This window comes from Hypomesus transpacificus, chromosome 23 (genome assembly GCF_021917145.1).
Source record: "Hypomesus transpacificus isolate Combined female chromosome 23, fHypTra1, whole genome shotgun sequence".
Classification (NCBI taxonomy): Eukaryota; Metazoa; Chordata; class Actinopteri; order Osmeriformes; family Osmeridae; genus Hypomesus; species Hypomesus transpacificus.
Genome location: NC_061082.1, coordinates 20,358,724 through 20,385,429, shown reverse-complemented (window position 1 = coordinate 20,385,429; position 26,706 = coordinate 20,358,724). Strand labels below are relative to the sequence as shown.

General features: G+C 49.2%; 2 protein-coding genes across 4 annotated transcripts in view; both read left to right on the top strand.

Annotated features, from left to right (window-relative positions):
• Nucleotides 1–4,844, top strand: part of LOC124485052 (plakophilin-4-like) — a 38,288-nt gene extending 33,444 nt beyond the window's left edge. For all 3 annotated transcript variants that reach the window (XM_047046338.1, XM_047046334.1, XM_047046337.1), the window contains 6 exons: nt 388–580; nt 1,037–1,121; nt 1,410–1,527; nt 1,790–1,921; nt 3,091–3,164; nt 3,767–4,844. In XM_047046338.1, the coding sequence (XP_046902294.1) occupies nt 388–580; nt 1,037–1,121; nt 1,410–1,527; nt 1,790–1,921; nt 3,091–3,164; nt 3,767–4,018 (854 nt within the window). In that variant the 3' untranslated portion in view covers nt 4,019–4,844. The remainder of the gene's footprint in view (nt 1–387; nt 581–1,036; nt 1,122–1,409; nt 1,528–1,789; nt 1,922–3,090; nt 3,165–3,766) is intronic.
• Nucleotides 4,845–7,247: 2,403 nt separating this feature from the next.
• On the top strand, nt 7,248–9,663 carry LOC124485235 (death-associated protein-like 1-A). Its single transcript, XM_047046698.1, has 4 exons — nt 7,248–7,390; nt 8,565–8,661; nt 8,868–8,931; nt 9,134–9,663. The coding sequence occupies exons 1-4, from the start codon at nt 7,327–7,329 to the stop codon at nt 9,248–9,250; spliced, it is 342 nt and encodes a 113-aa protein (XP_046902654.1). The 5' UTR covers nt 7,248–7,326; the 3' UTR covers nt 9,251–9,663.
• Nucleotides 9,664–26,706: the final 17,043 nt, after the last annotated feature.

Genomic DNA, 26,706 nt, shown 5'->3' with positions numbered 1-26,706 from the left:
CTCTCTCTCTCTTCCCCTTTCTCTTATATAACTGAGCTTCATTGTAATTAAACTCATATGATGTGATTTATAATTGTAAAAGTTTGGAATTTATGTTAGCATGCAAACGCACACACACAGGAATGCATGAAACCACATGACAACCAGATAACTCTCTGACCATATTCACAAGGATTTGTTGACCAGTTATATCTTTCCTCATCTCCAGCCTCCTTTACACTCTCTGGAGTCTCCTACCTGGGCCGTCTCCAAACTGGTAAAGGAGCTAAGTTTTCTCTTCTTTTGCTAATCTTTCATCCCTCTATCCCTATCTGCATCCCATCTACCATCTCTCCACCCCTCAACCCCCTCTCCCTCCATCTATATCCTTCTCTCTCCCCTCCCCAGGGAAGTATGCAATGAGAGACCTGGTGAACCGACTGCCCGGGGGGAACACCACCCTGCTGTCTGACGAGACGGTGGCAGCCATCTGCTGCACGCTGCACGAGGTGACCAGCAGGAACATGGAGAACGCCAAGGCCCTGGCTGACACGGGGGGCATCGAGAAGCTGGTCAACATCACCAAGGGCCGGGGGGAGAGGTGAGGGCTGGGGCTGGGTTGGGTGGGGTAGGTTTGAATAGTGTGGGGTTGGGTAAGGTAGGGTAGGTTTGGATTGCGGTGGGGTGGGTTGAGGGTAGTGTTACATAGTGTAGGGGTGGGGTGGGGTTAAGGTAGTGTTACATAGTGTAGCGGTGGGGTGGGGTTAAGGTAGTGTTACATAGTGTAGCGGTGGGGTTAAGGTAGTGTTACATAGTGTAGGGGTGGGGTTAAGGTAGTGTTACATAGTGTAGGGGTGGGGTTAAGGTAGTGTTACATAGTGTAGCGGTGGTGTGACATGAGGTACAGCAGGGTAGGGTATAATGCTTTATGTAACCTGACTCACGCTGCATTAGAAAAAGCTTCAAATGGAATGTGCCATGAGATCAGCTGCAGTGTTTCTGAAAGGACACCTTGTCGATGATGATTATGCTCCAATGACGTGTGTGTGTGTGTCAGGTACTCCCTGAAGGTGGTGAAGGCTGCAGCTCAGGTTCTGAACACACTTTGGCAGTACAGAGACCTACGCACCATCTACAAGAAGGTAAGAATGCCCCAAGCAGGCAGCATCACTATTTACAAAGACCTATACTTGAGGTGCCCTTGGTTTGTATCTCCCACCGCCATCAAACCTAAATACCAGACCCGTAAGTGGCAAAGTCCATTCAGATGCATCCTAATCAAGGGAGGGCTGTACAGGCTGACTGTGCAGGCTGACTGTGAAGGCTGACTGTGCAGGCTGACTGTGCAGGCTGACTGTGCTGAATATGTTCTGGCTGCCTGCTGTCGTGGTGCTGTTCTCTCTGGTTGGTAACATCTGTTGTCTTCACAGGATGGATGGAACCAGAATCACTTCCTCACCCCTGTATCCACACTAGAACGGGACCGCTTTAAATCCCAGCCCACGCTGCCCACCAGCAGCATCCAGATGTCTCCTGTGCACCACTCTGGTGAGCCCAGCACACACACACGGTCATCCCTCGTGAAATCTACACCTGAAGCGGCCATGATGTTCTCATGACCTGTGTTCTGTGTTCTCCTGACCTGTGTTCTGTGTTCTCCTGACCTGTGTTCTCCTGACCTGTGTTCTGTGTTCTCCTGACCTGTGTTCTGTGTTCTCCTGACCTCTGTTCTGTGTTTCCTGACCTGTGTCCTGTGTTCTCCTGACCTGTGTTCTGTGTTCTCCTGACCTGTATTCTGTGTTCTCCTCAGCCGGCAGCGCCACCTCGTCTCCTGCTGTCCTGGGCATCAAGGAGCAGCGCTCAGACTACCAGAGGACACAGCCCACTATGCAATTTTATAACTACCAAGGGGACAACAATGTACACAAAGGTCAACATACAGGTGAGCATACTGTCCACTACAGCTAAACTCAGAGGTATGTTCACAGTGTATTTATACATTTGCTTTATTGAAAAGTGAACGCATGAGATGAGAATATGAGAGGGAAGGAAGAGGAGAGAGAAGGGAAGGAAGAGGAGAGAGAGAGAAGGGAAGGAAGAGGAGAGAGAGAAGGGAAGGAAGAGGAGAGAAGGGAAGGAAGAGGAGAGAGAGAAGGGAAGGAAGAGGAGAGAAGGGAAGCCTTGCTGAGACTGGCCTGGGCTGGATTCTAACCCGGCCACGTCTGTAAGCCCTCACATCAGCCTGGGTGAGACACATACTGAACCAGGCCACCAGGGAGCGCTCTGCTCTATCCAATCCAAGATCCCCTTTCTGGTTTGGAGGCTGAGCAGTGTTAGAGGTTGGATTGGAGGCTGGATTGGAGGCTGCATTGGAGGCTGGATTGGAGGCTGGTTTGGAGGCTGGATTGGAGGCTGGTTTGGAGGCTGGTTTGGAGGCTGGATTGTGTGCATTAGGAGTCTCTCATGCTGGGCACCAACCACAAAGCTGCCATTGTTGCACCCTGGAGGGGGAGGGGGAGGGAGGACAGACCAGTGCCAGGAGTACCTGTCTCCCCGGGGCAGAGCAGGCACCACACCCCTACCCCTTCAGCCTGCCTGCCTGCCTGCACACCTACCTTGACTGACTGACTGCTTTGCTTGCCTGTCAGCTGGTCTGTCTGTCTCCCTGCCTACCTGCCGGTCTGCCTTCCTTTCTATTGTCTGCCTGCCTGTCTACTGTTCCTCATCCTGCTAACCCGTCTCCCAGTGTCCTGTCTCTCTGTCTACATACTGAGAAACATCCACCAGTCGGCCTATAAAATCATCCATGCTGAGAAGCCAGTGGAAAATCCGTTTATGGATTCTGCTGGTCGGAAAGAATCTGCTAAAGGAAAATATCCTCCCAGGGGCTTAGCAAACAATAACCCACTGCAGCAAAGCTGTGTAACTTTGCAGGTTGTGCTACTTCTCGATCCAATTCATCCTGTATAGCCGGCCCCTTTGTCACATTCAGACCCCAGCCTTGAGGCTACGTGTTGGGGTCCAATATTATGTAATACTGTGGTAGCTGCTGAATCCAGTTTCACAGTCCTCCATGTGTAGGCTCACATGTTGTAATCCCTTGTGTTGCAGGGTCTGGGAAGCCTTCTCCTTACTACATAGCATCCTACTCCTCCCCTACCAGAGTGGAAGCCAGGAGACCTCAGGTGAGTCCAGCTGCTCCAGTCCTCTGGCATCGTCTCTGCCTGACACAGTTGGCTGGAGCGGCGGCCTGTTTCAGCCCACTAGGCTAACGCAAGGAGACGGACACATATTCCAGTGGATGGATGAGAGGGTTGGGCGCGGCCCAGGCCTCGTCAGCCTTTGTGTGCGGCAGAGTGCATGTGACGGCCGGGACAGGGATGGGCCTGGCGCTGTCTCAGCCCACTGTCATTGTCTGGGCTCGACCATGTGCACTCAGTCAAGAAGGGGGGGGAGGGTGGAGGGAAAGAGAAAGGGAGGATGATGAAGAGAAAGGGTTAAGTGAGCTTGTGTTCTCAGGAATGCCTCAGACCAGGCCAGTAACCTAGTCAGGGCACACAGCTGTCTTGTCGCTAGAGTTCAAACTGCTAAGTTATTCTTTGTTTATGCATAATGGCCAAATATGATTTAGTTTGGAAATATTTCAAAGACTGAGTTTAGCTCGGCAAAGATTCAAAAACGGATGAAATGTATGTGTGAGTGTTTGTAGCCCTCCCTAACATGGCCACTGTGCTGTCCAGTGTGAGTGTTTGTAGCCCTCCCTAACATGGCCACTTGTGCTGTCCAGCCCCAGCAGGTGTACTACTCAGAGGAGCCTGGCCGCAGGAACTACGACACCTACAGAATGTACCTGCAGTCTCCGCACGGCTACGACGCCCCCTACATGGACGAGGTTATCACCTACCCCCCCACCTCGGACTACAGCTCCCAGTCTCACGGACTCAAGTCCACCACCAACTACGTGGACTTCTACTCGAGCACTCGGAGGCCTTCTTACCGGGCGGAGCAATACCCTGGCTCCCCTGACTCCTGGGTGTAGGTGCGCTCCAGGAGAGGGCTGGGGAGGGAAGATACCCCACCACCCTCTCCAGGGGGCAGGTCAAGGGGCAGTTTACATATAGTCACGTAAATGGTTACAGACATGAGTTGTTGTGTGGGGGAGAGAACCTGCGCTGGAGTGAGTAGGGGGCCACAGTAGAACAAACTCTCCTTGAACTTTTGATTTGTGTGTTTTGTTTTGAAAGTGAATATGACTGTAAGGGGGTCCAAGCAAGCGGAGCAGAAGAGGGCGAAGTGGAATGTGAGCCAAAGAAGGAAATCAAGGAATGTTGGGTTTTATGTTGTTTTAAAGGGAAGATGGAATCCTGTGGCTGGTTGTGTGTGATGCCTGCACAGGACGTGACGATGAGGCCAGCCGGCTTAGCTCCATCTAGAGTGACGTTCCTTTGAAACACGTACTTGTGGTAGCATGGTGAAGGTGTGAGTCATGTGTTGAAAGGTTTGAGGTAAAGAGTCAAGTTGGCAGATGTGTATGTGCTTAGACCAAAATGGATCATGAACTCGTCTGTAAAAAGAATAGTAATAATAATAATAGTAAATCTAATGATGTTAGGTTGTACAGAGGGATCACCCTGTATCTGTGCTCAGTGTTGACGTGTTGTTGTTGTTGCCATGGAGACTTGTACATTTCCTTCATTTTATTGTAAATACAAAAACATGTCACCTGGTTTGTGCTGAGCTGCACTGGTTAAACCTTGCACCATGTTAAAGATCTCTATATAAATAAATGAAGACATAAAGAGACATGGGAAAACATCATAACACAAACATGAAAGGATAATAAAAGTTCACTTTTGTTTTTTAAATGATGTGTATTAATGGCCTTTGTGACCTTGAAGATATCTTATATACCCTGAAGTGCAAAACACACCCACTAGCCCACCCCACCCCCAATACGATGAACCTCCCCTCGAATATGAACACACTCCCCCCGAATACAACTAGTGGATGTGTTTGGGACTTCAGGGCAACACCGATTTAAAGTCATGACATGAAAATGTCACTTTAGGAGGTTGTTAACATTAAAGGGGTCATTGACTGATTTCATAAGGTATTTCACACTGTTCCTTAAGGTCCCTGAGAAGGGGATGTACCATCGGTTGGGCTGAAAATGGCCCGGGTACTGTTCTATGGGCCCTAATGCAACCATGTGAAATAGCCCTACAATGAAACTGTCATTTTCTCTTTTTATGGTATGCTCATGAATATATAGATGAGCTGGGTGCTGATTGGTTGGTTTACAACGAGCGAAGCTGCGGAGCAAAGACGCAACATAGCCAAACATTTATCGTGAATTGTAGATTTACATGACAACACAGGTTATCGATTAGAATGAAACACAGTAAGGAAAAGTTAACGTTAGCCCCATTGCGAATAAACTAATTTGTCACACATTCTACTTATGCTATATACAGGAGACGTTAGAATTGCTAATAACTGTTAGCGACAAAATCATACTTGCAGCTTGCGGTTGTGATGAGCATACGGTTGGAACAGCACCTCTTTTCAGCAAAAGCGGCTTAGCAAATCCTGCTTTAAAATGTTTTCAAAACTGTCTTTGGTGAAATGTTTCGAGCAAATGAATAATTGAGTGTCGAACTTCACATGGATCTTCTTATAGACAAACATCAGCCATGCCCGTCAAGTGTTTGGTTCCTTGGGAAGACTATGAAAAGTGTCAGCATTCCCCGTACAGTCTGGATCACTGCATTTACAACCGTGGTCCATTTTCAATATCCTTGAAAAACTTTCTTCTTTGTAATTCCTGTGGAAGTACACAGATCAGCGCACAGCTAAACTAGTGTCTGAGATCTACATTTTGAGGTGTGACAAAGGTACAGACCAGAGCCAAAAAGGGTGGAGAACCAATGTCAGGTTTGGTGTTTTTTTGGAAACCGACCATTTTACAGCTACATTTTTTGATTGTGAGATTTTTATAGTAAAGAGGTGTCAATGGGACTTGAGGTTCTCGGTATGTCCATTTTACCCACCGAATTGTCGTTATTCAACTATGACAATTAAACTCGGTTTTGTAGTCAATGACCCCTTTAATATGAGTTCCCCTAGGCTGCCTTTGGTCCCCCAGTGGCAACACATTTTGATAGGTGTAAACCAAGCTCTGGGTATTCTTCTCCGCCTTTGAGAAAATTTAAGCTCAAATGCTCCGATTTGAAAAAGTTACCTCCCCTTTCTCTGCTTTGCCCACCCAGAGAATCTGGCCCGCCAATGACAAAATGAACTACGACCGTGCGAGTGCGATATCAGTTTTTCCTCCAGAGACATCATGGCTTGCAAACGACTGAAACATGGCAGTTATCCCTGCCTCTCCTCCTCATGGCATTTAAAGCTGCAGACACAGAAACTGCATGTCCTGAGTAAAGCTCATTGTGGGACTGCTCGTAGTGGCTGTAATTCTGCACCAAGGCTGAATTTCAGGAAAAAGACTTCAGATACAGTAGTAGGGGACCACTAAGGCCTATATAAAAGCATCCAAAAACAGCATGTCAAGGGACCTTTAAACAGAATGGGATAGTCTAGAGCAGTGGTTCCAACACTGGTCCTCAAGTTCCCCCTGTCCTGCATGTTTTAGATGTTTCCCTGTTCCAACACACCTGATTCAAATGAATGGTTGTTAACAGGCTGCTGCATAACTAGATAACGACCCATTCATTTGATACAGGTGTGTTGGATCAGGGAAACATCTAAAACATGCAGGACAGGGGGTACTTGAGGACCAGGGTTAAGAACCACTGGTCTAGCCTGAGCGGGAGTCAGATGGCTGAGCGGTTAGGGAATCGGGCTAGTAATCAGAAGGTCGCTGGTTTGATTCTTGGCTGTGCCAAATTACGTTGTGTCCTTGGGAAAGGCACTTCACCCTACGTCGCTGTGGACAAGAGCGTCTGCTAAATGACTAAATGTAAATGTTGATGTAACGCAACACAGCTGTAATAGTTCCTCTGGTGTCTCTTTAACTATTCAGCGCCATCAGATCTTCAGAAGTAAAAATGCAGGAAGGTTTTGCCACCTATAGGATGTGCTATCATTGCTAATCTATATACTGCGGAGAGATCTGAAATATTTCCCTTGGTAAAAAGGTTGTTCTAAGAGATAAGTCAATCATTCCATGCTCAACTCTCGCGGGTTCTGCGTTTTGTTTGTTTTTTAACTCTCGCGGGTACTGCGTCTTCCTCCATCTGCTGTCTGATGTCATCGTGGTCACAGCAGTATAAAAACACTGAAGTGGGCGTTGTAGTTACATCTGTTTTGATTTTGTTGAGTAAGTTTAAAATGGTGCAACTATCCAAATCCGGAGTGGAAACTCATTTACTGAAGGCTGGCCATCCTCCGGCAGGTAAATGTACATTTTAACCAAGATGCATTTATCTCAAATGTAACTTTTTTTATCCGAGGAAATTATTATCAGGAGCATCGTCAACAACAAAAGAGGTTGATTGGTCATTTTGCATTGTTTAACGGTGTGTAATGCATATAGCGTTATAGAAATGCGTATGGTGCAGTGTTGGTATTGTCTTGTCTACAAGCTATCCCCCGTGCATGTTGCAAACATTTGATAACACGTTGCGAGGGGCAAGGAAGACGGACGTGGTGCGTGCCACGAGTAATCTAATATTTTATCATAATACAACGTGACTTGTTTACGATAGTTTGTCGTGCACAGACCGCAGATATTAATCTCTGGCGTTTGAGATGCAATAATGGAAGTATTGAATGTATCCTATCTGGATTCGGGCGCAAGGCGTGACCAGAGTGCAGAATCCTTTGTGCGACCACAGTAGCCTACGCACTGTGCTCAAATCAGTTTGTTTGGACCAGAGCCATAGAAAAAGATTAAAAAGATTCTGGTTTGGACAAGCGAGCTGAAGAAGTTTGGATGAAGGGGCACAACACTAATAGCTTTATTGAAGTTTACAACACGGAAATAATATTGACAGTAATATGCATCGAAATGCAAAGCATGCGCGTGCAATGTATAAATAATTAAAATATTTAGTAGTCAACTTTTGTTGCCATGGTGACAACAATTGAGAATGGGCCTCATTCTAACTCATCAGCAACATCTGTGTGTTAGTCTGCTGTCTTTTTCCACTTATCTGGTTGTTGCACTCAAGTCAAAAACAAGTTGTAGCCCGACAGATCTGCTTCCGGCGCTATAGCCGCGGTTACCTCAACGGCACATAGTGTTCTAGTAATGTACCGTGCAGAAAGTGGCATTCATCGTCATGCATTTATCCCTGGAGTAGAAGGCGACGGTGTTGCGAAGAAAACAGGATGTAGGTTCTTAACTTTTACTAAACCTATCAATGCCATAAAATTAAAAACAAACTTATGTACGCCGTGGCTTCCCAGGTTTAATCGTGTAAGTATGTCCCATTCATGTCAATAGAAGTTGATCAATTGCAGTTTGTTGGATAATAGACGACAGAACAACTCCAGCTTATATCTAACTAGAATCATGTAAAAGAGAACAAGTGTCATATCTCAGTCTTGGTTGGTTCTTGTCTTAGTGAAGGCTGGAGGTAAGCGCGTGGCCAAGAAGAGCTGGGAGGAGGGCACCAGCCATGTGAACCCTGAGAAGGAGACCAGGAGGCCTGATAAACCCAGGTACCACCTCTCATCAGGGAACACTCCTTCACCCCCTGTTAGCCTGTGTGTGCACAGTGTAAGGTTGTCTTTATTGGCTTCATTGCAGGATTTGCAAATCTCTCGTTGGCAGGAAATGATACTACAGGCAATAGATTGATAAGTTACATTGTAAAACGTATATGTGATCTGATGTCTGAAGCCAGTAATGTGTTGTGCTGTTGTAGGTCCGCGGCCACTGGTAACAGGATGCAGCAAGTCAGTGTGCTTCTGGCTGGGACTCTGGAAAAGGTAGTGCCTCTGTCACCGTCCACTAGTGATGGTTAACAGATGTTTGGACCCATGTCAGGGGTGTCTTACACATCCACATTCACTAAACCCCCTCTTCTCTTTCCTAATCACTGAAGGGTTTTGATTGGTGGGAAACTAAACCATGCAGAATGTGATGTCACTGTATTGAATACTGAACATGATGGTTTTCACTGCTGTTTAGTTGGGCCATGACTTCCCAGAGACCCCGGTGAGCGTGTGGCACAGCAAGCTGCGCCCGTCTGTGGAGAAGCCTCACTCTCCCAGAAGCTTCTGCATCCAGCAGCCCCGCAAGTGTTGAGGGAGCCACGGCATGCTCCGAGGGATGGCAACTGTGAAGACAAACGGGGAGGTTTACACACAACGTGATGGGACAGACATGGGATGTCAGAAGAATTTGTGTCTTAAGTGACGTAGAACCGGATCAGTTCAAGTTCTGAAGTGGTCCTGGTCTTTAGGCCTGGCGACTTCTAAAGTCGACCTTTGCAGGTGTATTTGGTCTTTGCCAGCATTAATTGTGCCTTTTTATACAAGTTTGTATGAGAAGCCCTGTAATCTTAAAAGGACCAATGGGCATTGGTGGGGGGTAAAATGTAAGTTATGTAAGAAGGGATAGGGAAGATTTCTGATTTGACTCATGTTGGTAAATGTTTTGTTAAAAAAATAATCTTAGCACTTATAACGGCTTAATAAAATTGCATGGCATCACATGAATGGTGTAATTGTTTGTTTTTGTATGTTGTTTTTCACGGTGACCTTTTTGTACTGGCCACTAGGTGAAGACAAAAGCATGTTGATTTAGCTTCAGGGAAAATTCTTTGTTATAAAGGAATACACTTCGGACACCGTTGGCTGCCATCATGGTTGCGTTGGTCACTCTGGCATGCCCAAACTGGTCCCACTTCAAGCTCAAAACGAGTGAATACCAACAGAAGAATATTGCAGGGGCTTTTGGCACTTTTTTGGGGGATGCTACCCACACGGTTAGCTGTGTTACCCGTTCCACTAATGCACCATCCTTACAAGTTGTAAAGATGTCTAATCAGGCTTTCCAACGATAAAAAATACAATAACAATTGGTATCATTGAAGGGGAGGAATAATCGACCGAAATAAAGTTTCTGAACCTTTTTGGAGGAGTTTATATATAAGCACTTTTGAATGTTAAAACATGAGGGGACATTCTCAGCTAATACACACTGGCATGTTGGGCCATGTTCTTGGTCTGATGTGAGAAGTCTTGCCAACGGATGAAACATACCTACAGAAGCTCACTAGTGTCTGTGAACTGAATGTCTTCAGAGGATGTTCTCAGCATGTTTAGGCACCTCTTAGGGGCCAGGGTGACCGGGTGACCAGGGGCCAGGGTGAACAGGGTCCAGGGTGAACAGGACAGCAGCCAAGCACTAAGAATAAAGCCCTTCACTGGCAACCACTGTGAGGTCTTCAATCCAGGGAGGGGTTGAGGAAGAGGGGGGAGGGTGAGGAGGGAAGCTAACCAGGCTACAAGACACTTCATTAGGTCTCAACTTGACAGATTATATTTCATTTAGTTCTCTCACCATAGTAGCAGGGAAGCCATGGTTGTCAGACAGGTGTAATGAAAACACATGGGTTGTGAAACAGGAAGACATGCTGTTCTTCACCCCTGAGGCTTCTGGATAAGGTGGCGCTCCACAGTGCTGGAAACACAATATCCCAACAGCTGTCAGACTCCCAGACTGCTGTAATTCCAGCAGAGTGGCAGTTAGAACAATATGAGGCTCTGGCTTGGTTCCTCTGATCCAGCCTGTTGAACATTCTGAGATCCACGAGTTTAAGGTGATTACCTGCAAATGACTCAAAAAGCAGATCCAGCTCTTCAGCACATCTCTTTCTGCTGGCTTAGAATATAAAGGAGTAAAGAAAGACTCATGATGCAAAAAATTATTTGTTTGGCAAAGCTTCAAAGAATCCACAGTTGGAAGCTATTTGCCACTGTTTGTAATCTTTGAACTGTAAGAGGGCAGGGTGAGTTTTTCATGTCTCTCTATTTGTTTGCCAGAAGAAACAACACAGGCTCAAAAAACTGTGAAGTGAAGTTGCTCAACCATGATGATCCCAGAACATGATGCTCCCAGTCCATGATGATCCCAGTCCATGATGATCCCAGTCCATGATGCTCCCAGTCCATGATGGTCCCAGTCCATGATGATCCCAGTCCATGATGATCCCAGTCCATGATGCTCCCAGTCCATGATGGTCCCAGTCCATGATGGTCCCAGTCCATGATGATCCCAGTCCATGATGATCCCAGAACATGATGGTCCCAGTCCATGATGATCCCAGTCCATGATGATCCCAGAACATGATGATCCCAGTCCATGATGCTCCCAGTCCATGATGGTCCCAGAACATGATGAAGTGTAGGAACCATGTGTAAGAGCCATGTGTGGAAACCATGTGTAGGAGCCATGTAGTTCCTGCCTGTGTGGGGGAGGACCACCAGGTGGTCTGTGTGGGTCAGGACCACCAGGTGGTCTGTGTGGGGGAGGACCACCAGGTGGTCTGTGTGGGGAGGACCACCAGGTAGTCTGTGTGGGGGAGGATCACCAGGTGGTCTGTCTGGGCTAGGACCACCAGGTGGTCTGTGTGGGGCTGGACCACCAGGTAGTCTGTGTGGGGGAGGACCACCAGGTGGTCTGTCTGGGCTAGGACCACCAGGTGGTCTGTGTGGGGCAGGACCACCAGGTGGTGTGCCTGTGGGAGGACCACCAGGTGGTCTGTGTGGGGGAGGATCACCAGGTGGTCTGTGTGGGGCAGGACCACCAGGTGGTCTGTGTGGGGCAGGACCACCAGGTAGTCTGTGTGGGGGAGGACCACCAGGTGGTCTGTCTGGGGGAGGACCACCAGGTGGTCTGTGTGGGGCAGGACCACCAGGTGGTCTGTATGGGGGAGGACCACCAGGTGGTCTGTGTGGGTCAGGACCACCAGGTGACCTGTGTGGGGGAGGACCACCAGGTGGTCTGTGTGGGGCAGGACTACCAGGTGGTCTGTGTGGGGGAGGACCACCAGGTAGTCTGTGTGGGGGAGGATCACCAGGTGGTCTGTCTGGGCTAGGACCACCAGGTGGTCTGTGTGGGGCAGGACCACCAGGTAGTCTGTGTGGGGGAGGACCACCAGGTGGTCTGTCTGGGCTAGGACCACCAGGTGGTCTGTGTGGGGCAGGACCACCAGGTGGTGTGCCTGGGGGAGGACCACCAGGTGGTCTGTGTGGGGGAGGATCACCAGGTGGTCTGTGTGGGGCAGGACCACCAGGTGGTCTGTGTGGGGGAGGACCACCAGGTGGTCTGTATGGGGGAGGACCACCAGGTGGTCTGTGTGGGGAGGACCACCAGGTGGTCTGTATGGGGGAGGACCACCAGGTGGTCTGTGTGGGGAGGACCACCAGGTGGTGTGCCTGGGGGAGGACCACCAGGTGGTCTGTGTGGGGGAGGACCACCAGGTGGTCTGTGTGGGGAGGACCACCAGGTGGTGTGCCTAGGGGAGGACCACCAGGTGGTCTGTGTGGGGGAGGACCACCAGGTAGTCTGTGTGGGGGAGGATCACCAGGTGGTCTGTCTGGGCTAGGACCACCAGGTGGTCTGTGTGGGGCAGGACCACCAGGGGGTCTGTGTGGGGGAGGACCACCAGGTGGTCTGTCTGGGCTAGGACCACCAGGTGGTCTGTGTGGGGCAGGACCACCAGGTGGTGTGCCTGGGGGAGGATCACCAGGTGGTCTGTGTGGGGCAGGACCACCTGGTGGTCTGTGTGGGGCAGGACCACCGGGTGGTCTGTGTGGGGCAGGACCACCAGGTGGTCTGTGTGGGGAGGACCACCAGGTGGTCTGTATGGGGGAGGACCACCAGGTGGTCTGTGTGGGGAGGACCACCAGGTGGTCTGTATGGGGGAGGACCACCAGGTGGTCTGTGTGGGGAGGACCACCAGGTGGTGTGCCTGGGGGAGGACCACCAGGTGGTCTGTGTGGGGGAGGACCACCAGGTGGTCTGTGTGGGGAGGACCACCAGGTGGTGTGCCTAGGGGAGGACCACCAGGTGGTCTGTGTGGGGGAGGACCACCAGGTAGTCTGTGTGGGGGAGGATCACCAGGTGGTCTGTGTGGGGGAGGACCACCAGGTAGTCTGTCTGGGCTAGGACCACCAGGTGGTCTGTGTGGGGCAGGACCACCAGGTGGTCTGTGTGGGGGAGGACCACCAGGTGGTCTGTCTGGGGTAGGACCACCAGGTGGTCTGTGTGGGGCAGGACCACCAGGTGCTGTGCCTGGGGGAGGACCACCAGGTGGTCTGTGTGGGGGAGGATCACCAGGTGGTCTGTGTGGGGCAGGACCACCTGGTGGTCTGTGTGGGGCAGGACCACCAGGTGGTCTGTATGGGGGAGGACCACCAGGTGGTCTGTGTGGGGAGGATCACCAGGTGGTCTGTGTGGGGCAGGACCACCAGGTGGTCTGTGTGGGCTAGGACCACCAGGTGGTCTGTGTGGGGCAGGACCACCAGGTGGTCTGTGTGGGGGAGGACCACCAGGTGATCTGTGTGGGGAGGACCACCAGGTGGTCTGCCTGCCTGCCTGCCTGTCTCACACAGAGAAGAACCTCTTCAATAGAAACAAAAATAATAAGAGTACCTGAGCTGTTAAATAATCTTGTATGTAGTATGTCATTAGGAAACGTATGGTTTACTTAGAAAATAGATGGGAAAATGATTAGGTCAATTAAAATGTTTTCATAATTTTTTATATAAATTCCGCAACAATAGTACGCAATACATTGATTCAGTGACGGTAATTGTGAACTAGCGACTTATTACATATTTGTAACGCATGGGGGCGCCATTTACCTATCTATTGCTGTGAAGCTACTCAAGCTGATGTGATTTGCTTGGAAACAGGAACTGCTTCAACGAATTATCCCGTATCTTTACTATATTAAAAATAGTTTTCTATTGCCATGGATGCCATAAAGTCATGACAATGTACTCAATCAAACATATTTAGGTTAATAAGGGGCTTTACATTTCTGACTGACTCATTACATGCACATGGGGCACGCTCTGCTCGTGGAAGTACCTCGGTTCCAGTGCTCGTGCTCTCCACAGTGACCTCATGCTGTGAGGAGGAGGAGCCGCGGCGTCTCATACCTTTGGTCCATCAAGGGATTCATGTGGAGATAAGCCGTAAGAAAACTTTTTCGACTGGGATATTGGTGACATTTACCAGGTAATTGTTTGTGTACTTTAAAGTTCAACTCAGGCTTGTTCATATACATGTTTTCTTACCTTGTAAATGTCTATGCACTTGCCGGGTTTAAAGAGACAGTGAAGACTTAAGTCTTGATTTCGGCAATGAGACGCAAGCTAGCCCGCAAGAATACGTTAGGACATGCCTTTCAGAAGGGAGCGACAGCTACCTTACGAGATTTACAATGTTTGTAAGAAGTGAAATTATTTTAGAAAACTGAGCACAAGGGTTCATATAGATTTTCAATATCCTTAAACAGTGAGACTAATAATATTGAGTATTCTTTCCAAACGTAGTCTTGACATCTCGAGATAATATCATCGTTTCCAGGGACAAACTTGTTGCCTCTACGGGCTTTTTGTTGGTCTTTGACGCCATATGCTTTACCCACTTCAGTGCCTTGTTATCATTTCATCCAGACAGCCTTCTGTGATGAGAAAACTGGCCTCATTTGATCTTTCCTGGATAGTCACTCACAGGGGTGTAACGTTGTATTGATAAACACACCACAGTATAGTTTAATTGATTTATAGCAACGGTTTGTTACTTTCTATACTTTCAATAACATCGGAAGTTTAAGAACGGATTAACTCGCTCGCTGGTAGTGGGTGACATCAAGAAAGTTTCGGAGCGGGTGACATAGCAAACTCCCCGGGTGACAGCCTGCCCCCTGTCCCCTAACAGGGAAAAAGGATGTTATTACCCACCATTTAAGATGTGGTCCTGTTTGATGCTTGGGTTCCTATATTTTTAGATTAGTTGCGGCGGTTTTGAAATCAGGACCCAAACCAGCTGGAGGCTAGGAATCTTTGTAAGCCCACATAAAGTTAGACCGTTTACGGAAGGTTATTTTCCAGCATGGTCTTGTAGAAGCAGTCTATGCAGGCATCAGGCGCTCTGATGCTGAAATGTCACCCTGTTTTGATCAAAAGGTTCCTCACGAAATTGGTGATCCTGGCGCTGAATGTGCTCTGTGAACTGTGCTGCAGCCCATAGTATACCTTTACAGAACTGTCAGTGAAGCTGCCTGCAAAATAACTTTTTTGATTTTTTAAATCGATTTATACAATTATGGCAGACGAAGCTATGTCTGGTCAGTTGAAAGACACTGTGGCAGTGTTCATCCAGACCAGATAACACGTTAACACACATTCAGTTCAGCAATGAACAGAGTAGCCTAGTCCTATAACCTGGCAATACAGCAATACGTAAAATTACAGCCTACACCATCACAGTACAAGACACTGAAAATTATGTCTGTGAGCTGGGGGTTTATTTGTAGTGATTGAAATGCCGACAGGGTGTCCAGGCAGAGTCTGGTTCCCACGAGGCTGCAGGCCAGTTGGTAAGTAACAGGTGCTGGCAGCAGACGCCCACTGGAGGTGAGAGACAGGGAGCGTTCCTGAGAGCAGGACTGCTGCTCTGGAGGTGAGGGACAGGGAGCGTTCCTGAGAGCGTTCCTGAGAGCAGGACCCTGGAAGCCTGTGCTGCTTGCACTTGGCTCACACTATGTAGAGGCACAGCAGGGTAGCACACAGATAGGCCTATTACATGTCCACCAACAGGAAGGGCTTAGCTGAGCTAAGAGCCATTGTTATCTGACATTTACTGGGCAGGGTCGGGTTTGTGTACAAAAACAGGGAAGTGGTGTTGGTTGTCAAGGCCTCATTTGACTGGTTGGTGTGGTAGCTGGGAAAACCTGATGGATTCCCACAGCAGTTCAAGGTGTGAGCTTAACAAGCAATGGGATTGATGCCAGCACCAGGAAACGTCAAGAAACATCAATCCAGACCTTCCACTTGCCTGGGCGATGGTGTTTGTTTGAAACAGTTATTTGCTAGTGTCCAAGCACGCGTCGTGAAGCCCCAGTGGCTGCTGTGTTGAAGGGCCTGTTTGAGAAGGAGGACCTGTACATCATGCTCGGGACGTTTTGATGGGTCATTGGAGTTGTTTGAGGGGCCTGTTGTGAACTGAGGCTCTAATAAATTGGCCCCTGGGCACTGAAACAAAGCAGAGCCTTGTTTGCCGTGCTGTGCGTCATGACAACCACAACCACAGCACTCCGCTGGCGGGCTCCTCAGGCTTCTCATGGGTCAACACTGAAGTGGTCTCCAATTAGAAAAGAAAGCATGAATTATTCTTATGTAGTCTTCAAATCTTGGTAATTGGCTTTCTTTAGGCTGGATTGTTGCATAACTCGAGGGTTTGTCACCAAAAAAGAAAATAAGATGTTTACAGCGTAAGGCTATCGTTTCATGTTAGCTGTGGAGTGCTGATTTCTCAAGTTGCCAACAGCCAGTATCATGCATGGAGATATTAGCCTTCATTAACCAATGTCCTATCCATCCTGTAGGCAATGTTGCATTGTGTAATTGCATTAGTAACAGTTTCTCAAGGGTTCAAGGCAGTTTATGTATTGAACTGCTTTCTTTAACTATTTTAACCCCACCACTTAATTGTGTTGCTTTACCCCCTGGCTATCACATGTAACAGAATTACAAGCTTGCATATTGGGTTTGAGGCCTGGTGTCTGAGCACCAAGGAGAGATGTTCTGAGAGAGAGAACGAGAGAGAGAGTACGAGAGAGGGAGAACGAGAGAGGGAGAACGAGAGAGGGAGAACGAGAGAGGGAGAATGAGAGAGGGAGAACGAGAGAGGGAGAACGAGAGAGAGGAGAAATAAGGCACACCAGCCACGGTACCACCCTGTGAAATTCAGACTGACCTCATTAGCTCATCTGAGAAAACAGCCTACAGTTGAAAACCGCAATTACTTTGGCCTGCCAAAAAAAATACGTTTTACGATTCCATGCTTTAATGAACATGTTCAGCTCAATGAGGCATTCCGCTATCTGAACTGACATGCTAATAATTCATTTATGAAAGAATCCACATTAAACTTCTCTCAATAGGCTGAGGCATGATATCCAAGCCTCTGTAAGCAAGCAATCAAGTGCGGTTGGGTGTGTGTTTGAGCATGTGTGTTTGAGCATGTGTGTGTGTGTGTGTGTGAGTGCATGCCAGTTGCACGTGTGTAACTGTAAAAGCAATAAGCCCTGCGAGTCCGTGGTTTACGTTGATTTTAGAACAGGCAAGGGGAGTTGTTAGGCACGACGTGAAGCGGAGTCTAAAATCAGCGTAAACCACGGACTTGCGGGGCTTATTGCTTTTCTAAAACTGTTACTACAAATATTTAATATGGTTTCATCAATAAAAACAATTAGAAACTAAATAGTTTAATAATAAACCGTCATTCTTCCGCTACTACAAAGTATAGTTCCTACATAAATCGTTGCCACACAACAGCCAGATGGACATCTTTGCCGTCTTTTTCAATTTGAAATATTCGATGCGCAGTAATATGGAATGTTAAAGAATGTTATGAGGACAACCTGTGAGGTTATGCTGGATTTTACAACGGCATGGAATGCAATATAGCCAATCACAATCAAGGATGGGAACAACCAGTTTTAGAATTGGTAAACTGTCCAGTGTCGATCCTCATGTAGACTAAAATATTGACCTATTAGGCCACCCAGAAGCAGTTCTCCCTGATCCCTGCCTTGGATCAGCTGCAGGAGAGTCTCCTCTCTGCTGCCTCGCTGATCGGCTGATGGGAGACCAGGCTAATCATGACCCGCCGGTCTGGTGTTGAGGGCTGTCAAAGTCTTATCTCTGACCTGTCTGAGCAGAACACCTGTGGAATGTTTCTCAGACACATACACTTGGAGTGATTTACTAGAGGCGCACTGCTGCTTTAGCCCAGGTCCAGTAGACCCTGGTCCCCATGCTGCTAGAGGCCCAGGTCCAGTAGACCCGGGTCCCCATGCTACCAGAGGCCCAGGTCCAGTAGACCCTTGTCCCAATGCTGCTTTAGCCCAGGTCCAGTAGACCCTGGTCCCAATGCTGCTTTAGCCCAGGTCCAGTAGACCCTAGTCCCCATGCTGCCAGAGGCCCAGATCTAACCCACATCTACTCTCACTTCTTCTGACGCTGTTCCAGAGAAATAACCTCCTGACCTCAAAAATACTATGAAAGGAACTTTGTGAATGGAGGTAATGTGTGCTCATGGAGAAACCTGTAGACTTTAAACTCGGCCTGTTAATGTTTGACCTTAATCAAACAGCAGGAAGCTTTCTGACATATATCTGGCCATGTAGACCTTTGGCTTGATCTGAGCTGCAGGACAGGAACCTCCTATCAAGTTAGATGGCCTGCAAATGACATTACAGCCTACTAACCAATACCATTACTGTTAGGTGGGGCTCCATGTTTCTGCATAATCGTTTGAGTGACTCAGCTTGCAATGTGGTCTGATAAATCAGTGTAGTAAAATAATCAAGAGAGAGAGACTGAGAGAGACTGAGAGAGACGGAGAGAGACTGAGAGAGACTGAGAGAGACGGAGAGAGACGGAGAGAGACGGAGAGAGACGGAGAGAGACGGAGAGAGACGGAGAGAGACTGAGACTGAGAGAGACGGAGAGAGAGGGGGAGAGAGGGAGAGAGAGGGGGAGAGAGGGAGAGAGACGGAGAGAGAGGGGGAGAAGGAGGGAGGCAGGAAATGATTCCAGTGTGTTTTCCATCTCTAAATGGTGTTGCTGTGTGGGCTCCACTTGATGACCTCACCCGGATGTTATTCTCTTCTTGTTTGGCCATGTTCTTTCCGTCAAGTAGAGAGGTCATAAGGACACTCCCTGAACTGCTGACTGGAGCTCTTTGCAGCAGATTTGTCTGTCAGAGATCATCCCAAAGAACTGGAAGTCTGAAGCTGTGATGTTGACAGAGGCAATGCCAGGTCAAAGTGAGTGAGGTTTATAAAGGAGGGATGAGCAGTGCCTTGTCTGGTAGACCCTCCAGTCAGGCTCAGGCAGTTTCCACAGCCTAGGGTGTGACTGTAAATCCTTGAGTAATGATCGCTTTCTGAAACATGCCTCAACTCTTCAGTGTTCCGGGAGCCTGTGCAGGACTACTTACAATGTTACTCAGAAACTGTTGATAATGCAGTTATAGTTGTTATAGAGGTGGGGTGTATAGTCCCAAGCGCTGACAGACAAGCGCTATGGAGACGGCTAGCTGTCTGTGTGACCCTGTCTATCAGTCATTCTCATGGGTAGGCCAAACACCAACACCAGTGGGATAATACATCAGACTCATCTGTTTAATTTTGAGCTAAGCTACGTGGAATGTCTTTAAGGATGATGTAGAAAAGGATTAGTGGCCCACGGTGCATCTTCCTCCATGAATCCTTCATGACGATCTCTTCTGGCTGGGAGCTAAACAACGAGCCACACTAAGAGGGGGACCTGACAGTTTCCCTTGGTTTTGCATAACTGACTAAAGTTTATGAGAGCTGTGCTCCTGGTGTATCTCAGGTGAACTTCCCAAGCAGGTTTTACAATCGGGCTCTTCAGCCCTGTTCGCATGTGTTCCTGAGGTTTGTACTCCAACCCCAGTTGTAACTAACCCAATTCAACACATCAACCAACTAGGCCTTAGAAACAGGTGAGGTAGTGTTGGAGTGGAAACCTTCTGGAAGATAGCCTGCACAGATTAGTATTGTTGTGACTGTATGTCTGACTATCTTGTCTAACTAACTGTCTTCATGGCTACTCTTAGCCTTGTTGGATTGAAACATTTTGTAATAAACCTAGTTTGAAGGTTTTGTACATGTTTGGACATGAGGAAAGGTGTAGGTAATGAGCTCCGTTTGATACATGTGTGTGACTTTGGGTGTACTGTTATGATTTCAAAGGGTATAGTATTATTCGAGTTGAGCATTTAGACCCTTAAGGGAAACAGAAAAGAGAACCAGCAGTTAACTGTTAACAGTTAAGTGCTCTAACCAGTTAATCATCACCACTGTTGGCAGAACATTACAACTGTCAATGTTTAGTTAGCCCACCTCGTGGCTGTAATATATCATATTATAACAAAGTCTAGCCTACGTGAATGAGAGAAAAGTAAACTGGTTTAATCTGACACCTCAGCCAGCCACACCTTCACTCCCCCTAATAGTGAGTGCACCATGGTCTTTATATTTTCCGTGGTTTGGAGGGATGGATTTGAATCCTAGTGACAGAATGGTAGAATGTGTTTACAGGTAGTAATCTTCTCTCAATAGATGTAAGAAATGGAGAACTTCCTTTCTTTTTCTTTTGACAGAGGACTTCTATGATCCTAAAAGGATTAACGCTCCGGGTGTGTGGAAGGTCAAAACCACCTGTTGTCTGTGTCACTATGACAACTCTGTGGAAGTTTGAGAGGATTCAATCATGTACAACCCCTGGTGGTGGAGGGGTGGGGTAGTAGTGGAGGGGTGGGGTAGTGGTGGAGGGGTGTGGGGAAGTGGTGGATGGCTGTGGGGTATTAGTGGAGGGGTGTGGTAGTGGTGGAGGGGTGGGTTAGTGGCGGAGGGCTGTGGGGTAGTTGTGGAGGGGTGGGGTAGTGGTGGAGGCGTGTGGGGTAGTAGTGGAGGGGTGTGGTAGTGGTGGAGGGGTGTGGTAGTGGTGGAGGGGTGTGGTAGTGGTGGAGGGTGTGGTAGTGGTGGAGGGGTTTGGGGTAGTGGTGGAGGGCTGTGGGGTAGTAGTGAAGGGGTGTGGTAGTGGTGGAGGGGTGTGGGGTAGTGGTGGAGGGGTGGGGTAGTGGTGGAGGGCTGTGGGGTAGTAGTGGAGGGGTGTGGTAGTGGTGGAGGTGTGTGGTAGTGGTGGAGGGGTGTGGGGTAGTGGTGGAGGGCTGTGGGGTAGTAGTGGAGGGGTGTGGTAGTGGTGGAGGGGTGTGGGGTAGTGGTGGAGGGGTGGGGTAGTGGTGGAGGGGTGTGGGGTAGCGGGGGAGGGTTGGGGTAGTAGTGGAGGGGTGTGGTAGTGGTGGAGGGGTGGGATAGTAGTGGAGGGGTGGGGTAGTGGTGGAGGGGTGGGGTAGTGGTGGAGGGGTGGGGTAGTGGTGGAGGGGTGTGGTAGTGGTGGAGGGGTGTGGTAGCAGTGGAGGTGCGGGGTAGTGGTGGAGGTGTGGGGTAGTGGTGGAGGTGTGGGGTAGTGGTGGAGGGGTGTGGTAGCAGTGGAGGTGTGGGGTAGTGGTGGAGGTGTGGGGTAGTGGTGGAGGGGTGTGGTAGCAGTGGAGGTGTGGGGTAGTGGTGGAGGGGTGTGGTAGTGGTGGAGGTGTGGGGTAGTGGTGGAGGGGTGGGGTAGTGGTGGAGGGGTGGGGTAGTGGTGGAGGGGTGTGGTAGTGGTGGAGGGGTGTGGTAGCAGTGGAGGTGTGGGGTAGTGGTGGAGGTGTGGGGTAGTGGTGGAGGTGTGGGGTAGCAGTGGAGGTGTGGGGTAGTGGTGGAGGGGTGTGGTAGTGGTGGAGGGGTGTGGTAGTAGTGGAGGGGTGGGGTAGTGGTGGAGGTGTGTGGTAGTGGTGGAGGTGTGTGGTAGTAGTGGAGGGGTGTGGTAGTGGTGGAGGGGTTTGGTAGTGGTGGAGGTGTGTGGTAGTAGTGGAGGGGTGTGGTAGTAGTGGAGGGGTTTGGTAGTGGTGGAGGTGTGGGGTAGCAGTGGAGGTGTGGGGTAGTGGTGGAGGGGTGTGGTAGTGGTGGAGGTGTGTGGTAGTAGTGGAGGGGTGTGGTAGTAGGGGAGGGGTTTGGTAGTGGTGGAGGTGTGTGGTAGTAGTGGAAGTGTGGGGTAGTAGTGGTAGCCAGACAGAGGATGTGCTAGTAGAAAAGCAGAGCCTGCAGCCCTGAGGAAGCTGTTCATTCAGGCTGCTGAAAGCTCTCTCTCCATTGTTTGCTGTCAGACAGAGGACAAAGCAGCGCGCTGGTCTCCAGCAGCCCTGTGTGTGAGCCTGGCCTGAGGCCACCACAAAACAACCCTGCTTCCCCTATACACACTCTTATAGAGCTCTGTCTCCCACCCTGCGGAGGAGCATAGCCACGGCCTCATTAAGCACATGCCACCTTTCGCATTGTGCAAGGTGACACTATTCTTCTGTCAACCTGTGTTGGGCTGAACTCTATCCAGACAGAGGGACCTGTGGAAAAGCAGGACTACATGCTGGAAACCCCTCAGGTTTCCAATTTTTCTAGGCTGAAAAGAAACTCTGTCATAGGTCAGAGTACCACACGCTGGAGTAATCTCTTTATTATTGTTAGCCGAAGCTGCACCAGGTGAAAGGTGCTTGAGGTGTGATGGCAGTGACACAGGCCAGGAGGAGATAGATAGTAGTAGCTTAAGAAGACCCACAGTGGATCAATACATAAAGGTTAGCATACAGAAAGGTTAGCATACAGAAAGGTTAGCATACAAAAAGGTTAGCAATGCGGGGGAAGTAGCAGAATGCCTTGATCCAAGAGCCTCCATCTTTAAATCTTGTCAGAATATGATGTGCTCCCCCCCTCTTTCTCACTCTCTCTCATTTACTCCTTTTCACTGTGACTATGTCTCTGTTAACTCTCTATCTCTATCTATCTATTTCTCTCTCTCTCTCTATCTCATCTCTCACATATGTTTCTGCCAGACATCAGGACTGTGGCAGTGCTGCTAGCTGTTCTCAGTATGTGAATACTGAGTGTGTGTTCTCTCTTCCTGTGGTCAGTGTCTTATGCCCACAAAGCCCGTTCAGCCATGTTGGTGCTTTGGCAGTTCTGCTGGAGGTTTGCTATCGAGAGGCCCTTTAAGGGGCCCTTCTTCTGAAAGATAATACCCCAACTTCACTACTGCGGCTTAGAGAGACTACCTTATCGAGCTGTGTGGTTAGACTGAGATGGGCTAGGTTGAACTGGTGGATGGAAAGAGATTTGAACCTCATGACCCCAAAAGAGATTTCCTTACAGAGGTTACTGTTCTCCCCCTACTAAATCTCATGGCTTTTTGATGTGGATTGTGTGACCGTTTGAGAGTGTCACATTGGTTTCATGAGTCCAGATCAGAGCCGGAGATGGCTCTGGGCCACATGTCTGACCAGGATGCTGGTCCTCACGGAACATCTGCTAACTTTAGAAAGCTCCTCTGCAGGGCTTCCTGTCTCAGTAAAGGTGCAGATGTACGGAGCAGAGGCAGGGGTAGGGGGCCCCCCCTGGTCTTGGCAGAGGCAGGGGTAGGGGGCCCCCCCTGGTCTGGGCAGAGGCGGGGGTACGGGGCCCCCCCTGGTCTGGGGCAGAGGCGGGGGTATGGGGCCCCCCCTGGTCTGGGGCAGAGGCGGGGGTATGGGCCCCCCCCTGGTCTGGGGCAGAGGCGAGGGTACGGGGCCCCCCCTGGTCTGGGGCAGAGGCGGGGGTACGGGGCCCCCCCTGGTCTGGGGCAGAGGCGGGGGTATGGGTACTCCTCTGGAGGCTTTCTGCCTTGGGAACTAGATGGATTTATAGCTGTTCTGTCTAGGCTGTGGTCGGGGGAAAGTTGTGACATGTTTTGGATCAGATTTTTCTTGAAGAGGACACTCATTCTCACCGTGTTTTTCTTAGAAGAATTGGTCTTTCTGGCTGCTAGAAGGAAGGATCTTCTCATTTCCTCCAACTCGGCCTCTTTTTGTTTATTGTTTCAAAGGGGAAACAATAACACACAGCTAGCTACATACCAACACTGTCCAGCCAGACTCACACAGTCACAGGGATTCTGCTCAGGCATCAGTCTGTTAGGCCTACAGGCTTGTGTTGTTCAATCACCAAAGACCAGCAATATCAATCACCCTAGCCCAGGTCTTTCTCCTACTCTGGTAATCTTGTGTTGTACATTCAGCCTAAATACTAACCCAGCCTAGTGTTAGGTCCATATACACCCTACCCAAATGTGTATTGTTATGACCATGTATATCCTCCCATCAACATGTCCCCTATAGTAGAGCTGAAACCGCTTCTGATGTTCCTGTCCTGCTGTGTCTGAGGGCGATGATGTCACCCGAGCCCAGTGTTTGACGCTCAGCAGAGGCATCCGATGTCAGACCCCACAAACCAGTTCTGCCTGTTCATCGAGCAGAGACACCTGACCAGCAGCCAGCAGGGTAACAGCGCCATAACGCAGGGTAACAGCATCATAACGCAGGGCATCGTAACGCAGGGTAACAGCATCGTAACGCATGGTAACAGCATCATAACGCAGGGTAACAGCCTCATAATGCAGGGTAACAGCCTCATAACGCAGGGTAACAGCATCATAACGCAGGGTAACAGCATCATAACGCAAGGTAACAGCATCATAACGCAGGGTAACGGTATCATAACGCAGGGTAACAGCCTCATAACGCAGGGTAACAGCCTCATAATGCAAGGTAACAGCCTCATAACGCAGGGTAACAGCATCATAACGCAGGGTAACAGCATCATAACGCAAGGTAACAGCATCATAACGCAGGGTAACGGTATCATAACGCAGGGTAACAGCCTCATAACGCAGGGTAACAGCCTCATAACGCAGGGTAACAGCCTCATAACGCAGGGTAACAGCCTCATAACGCAGGGTAACGGTATCATAACGCAGGGTAACGGTATCATAACGCAGGGTAACGGTATCATAACGCAGGGTAACAGCCTCATAACGCAGGGTAACAGCCTCATAACGCAGGGTAACGGCATCATAACGCAGGGTAACGGTATCATAACGCAGGGTAACAGCATCATAACGCAGGGTAACAGCATCATAACGCAGGGTAACAGCATCATAACGCAGGGTAACAGCATCATAACGCATGGTAACAGCCTCATAACGCAGGGTAACGGCCTCATAACGCAGGGTAACGGTATCATAACGCAGGGTAACAGCATCATAACGCAGGGTAACAGCCTCATAACGCAGGGTAACAGCCTCATAACGCAGGGTAACAGCATCATAACGCAGGGTAACAGCATCGTAACGCAGGGTAACAGCATCGTAACGCAGGTTAACAGCATCGTAACGCAGGGTAACAGCCTCGTAACGCAGGGTAACAGCATCGTAACGCAGGGTAACAGCATCGTAACGCAGGGTAACAGCATCGTAACGCAGGGTAACAGCATCGTAACGCAGGGTAACAGCATCGTAACGCAGGGTAACAGCCTCATAACGCAGGGTAACAGCCTCATAACGCAGGGTAACAGCATCGTAACGCAGGGTAACAGCATCGTAACGCAGGGTAACAGCATCGTAACGCAGGGTAACAGCATCGTAACGCAGGGTAACAGCATCGTAACGCAGGGTAACAGCATCGTAACGCAGGGTAACAGCATCGTAACGCAGGGTAACAGCATCGTAACGCAGGGTAACACCAGTGCTCAGGATCTCTGGAGCCCCAGGGTGGCTGTGGCACAGAGGGACCAGTCCCCCCTCTAATCCCTCTCCTTTGTGCCCTCGGGAACTGCAATGCCACGGGTCGACAATTGCTGTAAATTGCGGCTCGGTGCCAAAGGATTTAGAGGAATTTGGGCTAGCACGCTTCCGCAAACGGCACACTTTCACACGCAGCTTCTGGGAAATGGAGTTAGAGTTACTACAGTAGCATGCAGAGGGAGTCAGTAACAGGGACAAGCACATTCACAGTGACAGACTGGGTGGGAAGATTGTGGACTCAGTTGTTGAGGCAAGGAACATGACGATTGAGCTGTTGTTTCATGAAACACTGCCTGTAGAATGTAGGCTGTGTTTACTTAACTATGTCACCAAAATGGAATGGGATCTTTTGTTGATTAAGAATGAGTTCCCATAGATGTAGGCTGTCCTGACCTATGACTCTGCTCAGGGACAATGTCGTCTCTGCTCAGGGACAGTGTTGTCTCACTGCTCAGGGACAGTGTTGTCTCTGCTCAGGGACAGTGTCTCACTGCTCAGAGACTATGTCGTTTCACTGCTCAGGGACAGTGTCGTTTCACTGCTCAGGGACAGTGTCTTCTCTCTGCTCAGGGACAGTGTTGTCTCTCTGCTCAGGGACAGTGTTGTCTCACTACTCAGGGACAGTGTCGTCTCTGCTCAGGGACAGTGTTGTCTCTGCTCAGGGACAGTGTCTCACTGCTCAGGGACAATGTCGTCTCTGCTCAGGGACAGTGTCTCACTGCTCAGGGACAATGTCGTCTCTGCTCAGGGACAGTGTTGTCTCACTGCTAAGGGACAGTGTTGTCTCACTGCTCAGGGACAGTGTCGTCTCTGCTCAGGGACAGTGTCGACTCACTGCTCACGGATAGTGTCTACTCACTGCTCAGGGATATTGTCGTCTCACTGGTCTGGGCACCGTTTTTAAATAAAACAGTCACCGAAAATAGTATGTTTGTGACTTGTCATGTGCAAGCTTTTTGGTGGGTGGGGATGAGCAGATCATGTACAGCTCAGTGGTGGAGCATGCAAATGCATATCAAGCGGTCACAGGCTCAAATCTGGCCTCTGTACATTTGCTTCAGATAAAGACATTTGTGAAGTTATTACGTGCATGCTCACCACACTAGATAGATAAATCCATTCAAGGTTGTCTTTTTGTGTATTAGCAGTCTGTGTATGTTTGTTATATGTTATTTAGACCTGTGCAGGATAAGTAACGGTTAGTTTGATTTAAATGAGCAC

Coding starts and splice junctions, on each gene's coding strand:
- LOC124485235 (XM_047046698.1), top strand. CDS start 7,327: ATGGTGCAACTATCCAAATCCGGAGTGGAAACTCATTTACTGAAGGCT. Junction 7,391..8,564: donor GGCTGGCCATCCTCCGGCAG/GTAAATGTACAT, acceptor TTCTTGTCTTAG/TGAAGGCTGGAGGTAAGCGC. Junction 8,662..8,867: donor AGGAGGCCTGATAAACCCAG/GTACCACCTCTC, acceptor GTGCTGTTGTAG/GTCCGCGGCCACTGGTAACA.